This window comes from Hyalella azteca, unplaced genomic scaffold (genome assembly GCF_000764305.2).
Source record: "Hyalella azteca isolate HAZT.00-mixed unplaced genomic scaffold, Hazt_2.0.2 contig6075, whole genome shotgun sequence".
In the NCBI taxonomy this organism is placed as follows: domain Eukaryota; kingdom Metazoa; phylum Arthropoda; class Malacostraca; order Amphipoda; family Hyalellidae; genus Hyalella; species Hyalella azteca.
The window spans coordinates 12932-23466 of record NW_025936244.1 but is presented as its reverse complement, the minus strand read 5'-3'; the positions used below and the strand labels follow the sequence as shown (position 1 = coordinate 23466).

Below are 10535 nucleotides of genomic sequence, written 5' to 3'. Positions count from 1 at the left end.
CGCATTCACGATCGAGCTCGTTGCCTGGATACACGGCCACGAGCTCGTAGCCTGGATACGCAGCCACGAACTCGTATCATGGATACGCAGCCACGAGCTCGTAGCCCGGATACGCAGCCACGAGCTCGTAGCCTGGATACGCAGCCACGAGCTCGTATCCTGGATACGCAGTCATGAGCTCGTAGCCTGGATACGCAGCCACGAGCTCGTAGCCTGGATACGAAGCCACGAGCTCGTAGCCTGGATACGAGGCCACGAGCTCGTAGCCTGGATACGCAACCACGAACTCGTAGCCACTGGATACGCAGCCACGAGCTCGTAGCCTGGATACGCAGCCACGAGCTCGTAGCCTGGATACGAGGCCACGAGCCAGAGGTTGCCATGGCAACGTCCCCTCACCAGGGGCGACCAATGAGACTCCTAATCAGGCTCTGATTAGGCGCCAGCTTTACGCCCCTAATCAGACTCTTGATTACGCATCTTTAGACTTCATATTTTTTATTAATTCCTTACGTGGGCTCCTGATTAATTGGGGTTTTAATTAAGTCAATGACAGTGCTCCTCAATAAGCTCTTAAGTAGACTCATGATCAAGCAAATGATCAGCTTCCCAATTAACCTCCTCATTAATACTAATACTTACAATTAAAATTAATACTAACCATATTCTCTAAAACATTAATACAATGCATTAATCCTAATTAAGCTCCTCATTAACCTCCTCATTAATACTGATACTTACAATTAATAGTAATACCAACCATATTCATTAATACATTAAAACTAATACATTAACTTCCTAATTAACCTCCTCATTAGTCTAATACCTGAATAGGCTTTTAATTAAGTCAATGAAAGTGTTCATTAATAAGCTTTTAATTAGACTCATAATAAAGTCAATGATCAGTTTCGTAATTAACCTCCTCATTAATACTTATACTTACAATAAATAGTAATACTTACCTTATTCATTAATACATTAATACCAATGCATTAACATCCTAATTAACCTCCTCATTAGTCCCACACCCGAATTGGATTCTAATTAAGTTGAATATAGTGCTCCTCGATAAGCTCTTAATTAGACCAGCCAATGATTAACCTCCTAACTAACCTCCTAATTAACTTCCTAATTAACTTCCAAATTAACCTCCTCATTAACGCTAATACTTACAATCAATAGTAATACCAACCATATTCATTAACACATTAATACTAATGCATTAACCTCCTAATTAACCTCCTCATTAATACTAATACTTAAAATTAAAATTAATACTAACCATATTCACTAATATACTATTAATAATACATTAACCTCCTAATTCACCTCCTCATTAGTCTAATAAGTCTAACAAGTCCCCACGTGTCCCCAGAGACGCCCTGGTCACGTCCCTCATTAACTGCTGCACCTCCTTCGTCTCCGGCTTCGTCATCTTCTCCGTGCTGGGCTACATGGCCCATATAACGGGCCAACCCATAGACAAGGTGGGTCCAAGGTGGGCCCAAGGTGGGCCCATAAAACGGGCCAACCAATAGACAAGGTGGGCCCATAAAACGGGCCAACCAATGGACAAGGTGGGCCCATATAACGGGCCAACCCATAGACAAGGTGGGCCCACATAACGGGCCAACCTATAGACAATATGGGCCCATATTTCGGGCCCATGCCACGGGCCTTCTCATAGACATGGCGGCAGAGGGTGAGTGTGCCCAATAGAGAGTGAGGCCAATAGAGAGTGTCAATAGAAAGTGGGCCCAAAAGAGAGTATCGTGGCCTGGGACTGCTACGACCAGCGTGGCCTGGGGCTGCTCAGCGTGGCCTGGGACTGCTACGTCCAGCGTGGCCTGGGACTGCTACGTCCAGCGTGGCCTGGGACTGCTACGTCCAGCGTGACCTGGGACTGCTGCTCCCGAAACACCCCCTAAGAATACTAAGTTAGACCTTTGAGGATAAGAATTTTGATGCATAGACCACCGGTTATTAACTATAATCATCGGTTGATTATAGTTATTAACCGGTGTAGTATCCGGTCTATTAATGCGACTCTAAATTTTGTAAGGGTAAGGATACTAAATTAGACCTCTCAAGATAAGACCTTTGATGCATAGACCACCTGTTAAGAACTGTAATCAGTCCCCCCTCCCCACCACCAGGTGGTTGACGAAGGCCCCGGTCTGGTCTTCGTGGTCTACCCCTCGGCCATCGCCACGATGCCTGGGTCTTCTTTCTGGTCCCTCATGTTCTTCCTCATGCTGCTCACCCTGGGGCTCGACTCCTCGGTGGGTGGGGTTATGGAGTCAAAGGTGGGGTTATGGGGTTCTCGGTGGGGTTAGGATCTGCGTTGCTTGGGGTTTTAAGTCACAAAGTCACAGGTGGGTGGCGCTATGGAGTCCTCGGCGGGAGGGGTTATGGGGTTCTCGGTGGGTTGGGTTATGGGGTCCTTGGTGGGGTTATGGGGTCTGTGGTTCATGGGGTTGATGGTGGGGTCTGTGGTGGGTGGGGTTATGGGGTCCTTCAGGTTGGGGTCCTCGGTGGGTGGTGTTATGGGGCCCTTCAGGTTGGGGTCCTCGGTGGGTGGGGTTATGGTACCTCCCCACCATGATGGTCCCCACCTCCTCCCCAGTTCGCGGGGTCGGAGGCCGTCATCACGGCGCTCAGTGACGAGGTTCCCGCCATCGCCCGCCACCGCAAGGCCTTCGTCGCCGCCCTCTTCGGCGTCGACTTCCTCGTGGGACTCTTCTGCTGCACGCAGGTACGTGCTGCACGCAGGTACGTGCTGCACGCAGGTACGTGCTGCATGCAGGTACGTGCTGCACGCAGGTACGTGAAGCATGCAGGTACGTGCTGCACGCAGGTACGTGATGCATGAAGGTACGTGCAGCACGCAGGCACGTGCAGCACGTAGGCACGTGCAGCACGCAGGTACGTGCTGAACGCAGGTACGTGCTGAACGCAGGTACGTGCTGCACGCAGGCACGTGCAGCACGCAGGTACGTGCTGCACGCAGGGACGTGCTGAATGTATTACCACCCCGTATACTGTATCGTAATGTATAACCACCCCGTATACTGTATCGTAATGTATAACCACCCCGTATACTGTATCGTAATGTATAACCACCCCGTATTCTGTATCATAATGTATAACCACCCCGTATACCAGATACGTTATCTGGACTTATGTGTCTTACTTATCCCTCACTACCTTAGTCGAAGAACCAGACCCTCAAGTAGTGCTTAATTTGAAGAGCTCAATATCATAGTTTGTAGTAAATACACAACCTGTGACACATGTACGGGCGGCAGGAGTTTTCGTTCTAATCTGCCACTCGCCCATCCGTCCCATTCTGCTGCTGCTGCCTAAACATATTCTATTACCTATACATAATATGTCAATAATGTATACATAAGATTTGAATATTTTATAATCTATATCAATAAATAATGTATAATCTTTATCCCGTGAGATGTAATTATGGTATGATTTACATCAACAAACATCGTCATCAACATCAAATAATGTATAATGTTCATCCTCCCTCTTCTCCCCCCAGGGGGGGTACTACGTGTTCCAAGTACTCGAGGTGTACGCCGCTGGCTTCTCCATCCTCTTCGCCGTATTTTGGGAGGCCATAGCTGTGTCCTGGATATACGGTGAGCACTTGTGCTGGATATACGGTGAAGGGTCACGGCAATATATCACTCAATCCACTGCCGTATTAACGCACTCTCGTACACCATAAACGTATCTTCACCTTGATATATATTGAGTTTTCTTGGTGCATATTTTGCTTCCACATTTATGGCCAACTTGCGATTGGTGCATTACTCGCCCTACCCAAACAAAATTTGTGTGCCGCCCCGGCTTCTGCCCAAGAGTCGCTACACTCGGCTTGGTTATTCTGGGTCTGCTCGGCCACCCGATCACCTTCTGGTCAGAGTCTACTTCCCGACCTGAGAGTATGACAAGCTGCCCAGAAGCTGCACTTCAAGCCCGGCCGAAGCGAAAATTAACGGCTGATATCCATAATCCCCGAGTCCTGTGATACTCCTAGTATTTTATAGTCGGACCCGAATCTAAATTTTGTGAGGGATTGAATAAAAAGCTGATTCCGGTGGCCAAGAACACCTAGAATAATTCCAAACCAAGTGTAGCGACCCCTACGCAGAAGCCTGAGTGTTATGAAATTTTTGTTAATTAAGGTAGTGACCCCCTTGCCCCTACCCCCCACCCCCAGGCCTGGACAGGCTCTGCTCTGACGTCCGTCAGATGATCGGCTTCGCCCCGGGCCTCTACTGGCGCCTCTGCCTCAAGTTCTTTGCCCCACTCATGATTGGGGTGAGTCCCCCCTCCCGCCCTCATGATTGGGGTGAGTGTAACCCCAATGGTTGGGGGTGAGTCCTCCCTTGATTGGGGTGAATGCCCCCTTCTATGAAACGCTCAGTGTGGCGTGTACGTTCACTTGTACGTGCATTAATTCTGCCCTTAATGTCATTGCTGTACAGGACTTAGCCTATTGTCGATCTTATTCATTTCCTTGAATAATTTATTATTTTATTAAATTTATATATATCATCCTATTTCTATTTCTACGAAATTTACTGTGCCGTAGCTAATCCCTTCCCCCTCAGTCCACCATAATACCTCCTCACCTACAGTCCCCATAATACCCCCTTTCCCCACATCCCCTCCCCCACAGCCCCCCATAAAACCCTCCTCCCTTACAGCCCCCATAATCCCCCCCTTCCCCTCCCCCACAGCCTCCATAATACCCCCTCTTCTACCTCCACCATAAAACCCTCCCCCCCCCCCAGGGCGTGATCGTCAACGGGCTGATCTCGTACGAGCCGCTGTCCGTCAGGGAGGCCGCCGTGTTCCCGTGGCAGGCGGACACCATCGGATGGGTTATGGCCGCCGCCTCGATGGCCTTCATCCCCGGTGTGGCCGTGTACGGCATCTGCACCACCAAGGGAACCTTCATGCAGGTTACTAACTACTAAGTAATGAAGCGCAGGTTACCAACTACCAATTACTGGAACGCGAGTTACCAACTACTAATTGCTGGAACACAGGTTACCCACTACCAATTACTGAAAAGCAGGTTACCAACTACCAATTACTGGAACTACTAATTAATGAAACGCAGGCTACCAACTACCAATTACTGAAAAGCAGCAACTACAAATTAATGAAATGCAGGTTACCAAATACCAATTACCGGAACGCAGGTTACCAACTACCAATTAATGAAACGCAGGTTACCAACTACTAATTAATGAAACGCAGGTTACCCACTACCAATTGCTGAAACGCATGTTACCAACTACCAATTACCGGAACGTAGTTAACCAACTACCAATTAATGAAACGTAGGTTACCAACTACCAATCACAGGAGCGCAGGTTACCAACTACCAATTAATGAAACGCAGGTTACTAACTACCAATTACCGGAACGCAGGTTACCAACTACCAATTAATTAAACGCAGGTTACCAATTATTAATTAATGAAACGCAGGTTACCAACTACCAATTACTGAAACGCAGGTTACCATCTACTAATTAATGAAACGCAGGTTACCAACTACCAATCACTGTAACGCAGGTTTGCCAACTACCAACTACTGGAAAGCAGGTTACCAACTAACAATTACTGAAACGCAGGTTGCCAACTACCCATTACTGAAACGCAGGTTACGCACTACCAATTACTGAAATGCAAGTTAACAACTACGAATTAATGAAAAGCCGGTTACCAACTACTAATTAACGAAACGCAGGTTACCGTTGACTATTACAGAAACGCAGGTTACCAACTACCAATTACTGACAAGCAGGTTACCAACTACCAATTACTGAAATATGCGACCCACCTAAAATATATACGACATCAGGCCGTTGTACTATTTATTCTTCACTGATCGGTCTGAAAGACATACCTGAACATACCTGAATCAATATCCATTTTGTAGATATTTATTGTCAAAATGTAAGTTTTGCCTACAGACAGGGTGGCCCAGTGGTTATAGTTCAGAGTACCAAGATTGGCGCAGAGAGGCGCGGGTTCGAACCCAGCTCTGCGCGCCAGTTTCTGGTCAGAATCGGCGAGGAGGCCGGGCGGTTAAGCACAGCAGAATTGTAGCAGTGAGTTGCGAGATCGAGACCGCAACAAGCTGTGAATGTTCTGCGATGTTATGAATCGGCGACAGTCCTACGGCCTACTAAACGCTGGAACCGCTAGTTCACATTTTCTTTGGAAGCTGCAGTTTTGATGAAGGAGTTGGGGAAAGAATGAGGGGAAGCAGCGTCGTAAATTACTACCCTGTCACTCATGTGGTGGAGGGGAGCACAATAAGGGGCGAGTAATAATAGATGGTCAGTGGTCGGCCGAGGCCAATTAGTTCTAGCCGACCGCTAGTCGTTCCTCGGCCACCTGGCTACCAGCCATGAGCCTGAGAACATTCATTTTTTAATTAGTTAATCGACAAATAACGTCGTCGTTTCCTATGACTCACAGAAAACATTTGATAGACAAACTGACATAAAAACTTACTTTCTTGCTTTTTTTCCATCTATAATTCACGCCATTTCGTAATACTTGCAATGCCGCAAGCGATGTCAATATTTTATAATATATAATAATATTTTATGATATAAAATAATAATTTATAATATATATTAAAAATAACAATATTTTCTTCTTGCAGCGCATGTGCACGCTGTGCACCCCCAGCAATGGGGGAGAGGGGAGACGACAACGTGGGGGTGAGGGTGGGGGTGAGCAGGTGGCTGCCAGCACCGTCGTTCTGTCAGCGAGCAACGGGGTGAAGACGGAGGCCCTCCCCCCGGGGATGGGGGAGAGAGGAGGGGCTGGGGAGGCTGTGTGAAGTGGGCACGAAAGGGAACAGAAGCAAACTAACGACAAACATGCAACAAACATACAAAAGTTAGCGTCAAACATGCCATAAACATGCAACAAACACGCTACAAAAACGTTATCAGTAACCAACCACTAGGTCACTAGCGTTAAGGTGCTTTTACACTGGGCTATTAGTTGCGTCTACTACAGTTTTGCAGGGTGAGAACCTATATACGAGTATGGTGTTTTCGGTACACTGCGCCGGCGTCAGTGCGACGTTGAGAGTTGTCGAGTAAGGGCGTGCACGGTGGAGTCATGCGAGAGCACGATAGCAGTGCGCGCTACAGTGGGCGAGAGAGAGAGAGCGACGCACGCAGCTGTGCTCGGTATGACAGCCGGGCGGCTACTGAGCGCAATGCGCCTAGTAGACGCAACTAATAGCCTCGTGTATAAGCCACTTTTTAAAGCTGGTGCTGAACAAACGCACAAAATTTGGAGGAAAACACGACTTGCAACAAACACATGGCAAGTAAGCGACTAATTAAAGGAAAGAGAATTATAAATGCGAGAAAATAATATATAATATAATAATAATTGATACCACACGGTAGACATAAAAAAAAGGAAGACAAGGGAGGGGGGACGGAGTGCTCCGGAGAGGGGGGACGGACAGCCCCGGGGAGGGGGATGGACTGCCCCGGGAGGGGGACGGACTGCCCCGGGGAGGGGGGACGGACTGCCCCGGGAGGGGGCAGTCCGGGCAGTCCGTCAATTATATATTATGCCCGGGCAATTATATATTATGGTTTGTCGTAAAATCTGTTAAATTAATCAATGTCGTAAAGATGGTCATGTTAATCAGTGTCGTAAAATGGTTAAACCAAATCGATGTCATAAGATGTAACTCTGATTATTCGATGTCGTGACGTAAAAACGTCAAGTTAACTGGTATGAAATTTAACATTAATGGGAAATGTAATAATTATTTATTTATATAACATTAATTAATAAATGTAACATTATTATTACGTTTGATTTCGATCAAAGCTCTTTAATCGAAATTAGAGGCCAAATTTTTATTTAATTTATTATATTAATTTAAATTAAGTTACAGACCATATTAATATAATTTTATTATTTTAATATAGTTAAACCTAGTGTAGTTTAGGTTAAGAACTAAGAACCTGTAAGAACCAATGTGTCTGAGACTCCGCCTTGTAATGAGAACCATGCGTTGTGGTTCTTAGTATGTAATTTAATGGTAGTTAAGTAGATGATGTAGTTAAGTAGATAATTGTTGTTAAGTAGGGCCGTTAAGCTAAACAACCAGCAGGCTCAAAGATTTTGTGAAGACCACGTTATATATATGCTGATTTTGTTATATGTTTTAAATGATTTTGAACGTTTTTTATATATTATGTTATGATTTTTTACATATGTTTTATATGATTTTAAATGTTTTTATATATTATGTTATGATGTTTTTCTTATATGTTTTTATATGATTTCGAATGTTTTTATATATTGTGTTATGATATTTTTGTTATATGTTTTATAGTATTTAAGCAATTTTTTATATATTATGTTATGCTGTTTTTGTTATATGTTTTATATTATTTAAATAATTTTTTATATATTGTGTTATGAATTTTTGTTATATGTTTTACATGATTTTAAATGCTTTTTTATATATTGTGTTATAATATTTTGTTAAATGTTTTATATCAATTTAAATATTTTTATATATTGTTCTATGATATCTTTGTTTATTGTTTCATATTATTTAAATACTTTTTATATATTGCGTTATGTTTATCTTATGTTTTATATGATTTCGAATGTTTTTATATATTGTGTTATGATATTTTTGCTATATGTTTTACATGATTTTAAATGCTTTTTTATATATTATGTTATAATATTTTGTTAAATGTTTTATATCATTTAAATACTTTTTTATTTATTGTGTTATGTTTTTTATACAAAGTCTGGTTTGGTTGATTGTAGACACTAAATTTTAATCTTGTCTAACTCAATTTAATCAATTTAAACTCAAATTTTAAACTTGTGTTGAAGTTTTGGTTGATCATTTCAGCGACATTTTGGTTTTAAATTTTAGGTTTAAAATTGAACTTCAAAATATTTTGGAATTTTTATGAATTTAATTTAAATTTATCGTTAACAGTTTTCTTATACACTGCGCCGTTGACGTTTTGAGATTTCATATAAAATTATTGTTTCATTGACATCTTGAATTTGAATTTTTTATTTTAAATTTCACGGCAAATTATTTTTAATTTTATGTGAATTTCATATAAATTAATAATTAGCAGTTTCTTAACACTGCGCCGTTGACATTTTGAGATTTCATTTATAAATTTATTGTTAGGATTTTTTTTATTTTGTTAACATTTTGAGTTGAATTTTGTGTTGAAATTGGGTTGGAGATAAGTCACTTCCCACGCCTTGTGAAGGAAACACATTTACAATGCTATTCTTAGCTATGAATATTTACAATGTTATTCCTACGGATGTTGTATTATCAATGTTATTCGTACGTACGTGTGTAACACATGTCGAAACACATTTGCGGTGCTATTCTTACCGATGAATATTTACAATGCTATTCTTACCGATGTAGTATTATCAATGTTATTCGTACGTGTAGAGCATTTTTCATTATATTTTACCTGCTTAAAATTAAAAGAAGAGGTCACACTACGAAAGATGTACGGGTGATATTGTCCAAAATAATGACTTCACGTAGCACTGATACGCTCATATTTGCCAGGCTATAAACTGAGTCACAATGACCCACTCCGGGGCAACATACTGAAAGCAGGTTACCAACTACCAATTACTGAAACGCAGGTTACCAACTACCAATTACTGAAACGCAGGTTACCAACTACCAATTACTGAAACGCAGGTTACCAACTACCAATTACTGAAACGCCGGTTACCAACTACCAATTATTGAAACGCGGGTTACCAACTACCAATTACTGCGTTTGAATTGAGGTGTTTATGGAGTATTTAAAAGTAATGGTACATCTTTTATGTATGATCGAGCTAATGGTTAATGGTATGTAATTAATGTAATGGTCTTGGTTGTAGCAAAACAAATAAATGGTTAATAAATAAATAAATGGTTTGTAGTCTGTCTATGTAGAATTAGGTATATGACACTCATGAAAACAAATGGCGCACATTGTCTAAATGACACTTGCGGCACTTGGCGCTGATACTGCCTGCAGCTGCCGGGCCAAAATGGGTCAAATTGACCCACATAATAAAAAATGTCTATCCTGAGAGGCGTGTCTGTTCCACGGCCGTTAGAAAATGTGTCACATTTTGGACAATATAACCCATTTGTGTTCTGAGTATATAGTTGCTATATAATTATGATTATAATTTATAATTATTATTATATGAATAATTTTAATTATATGTATAATTATAAACGGGATCGTTAAAAGACTCTAATGATCGTTATATGGTGATTATCGTTAGTCATTGATCGTTAGTCATTGATCGTTAGTCGTTGGTCGTTAGTCGTTGATCGTTAGTCATTGATCGTTAGTCATTGATCGTTAGTCATTGATCGTTAGTCGTTGGTCGTTAGTCGTTGATCGTTAGTCATTGATCGTTAGTCATTGATCGTTAGTCATTG

General features: G+C 42.4%; 1 protein-coding gene across 1 annotated transcript; it reads left to right on the top strand.

Annotated features, from left to right (window-relative positions):
* The first annotated feature begins 381 nt into the window (after positions 1-381).
* Positions 382-6890, top strand: LOC108672435 (sodium-dependent dopamine transporter-like). The gene is made up of 8 exons (XM_018160099.1): positions 382-404; positions 1376-1487; positions 2157-2282; positions 2627-2755; positions 3557-3656; positions 4241-4341; positions 4818-4988; positions 6711-6890. The coding sequence occupies exons 1-8, from the start codon at positions 382-384 to the stop codon at positions 6888-6890; spliced, it is 942 nt and encodes a 313-aa protein (XP_018015588.1).
* The last annotated feature ends 3645 nt before the right edge of the window (positions 6891-10535 follow it).

What these genes read in the sequence shown, in the direction of transcription:
- LOC108672435 (XM_018160099.1), top strand. Translation starts at nt 382, where the DNA reads ATGGCAACGTCCCCTCACCAGGG. An exon ending in CGGGCCAACCCATAGACAAG is followed by an intron (nt 1,488 to 2,156) that starts GTGGGTCCAAGG and finishes CCCCACCACCAG; the next exon opens with GTGGTTGACGAAGGCCCCGG. An exon ending in CCAAGGGAACCTTCATGCAG is followed by an intron (nt 4,989 to 6,710) that starts GTTACTAACTAC and finishes TTCTTCTTGCAG; the next exon opens with CGCATGTGCACGCTGTGCAC.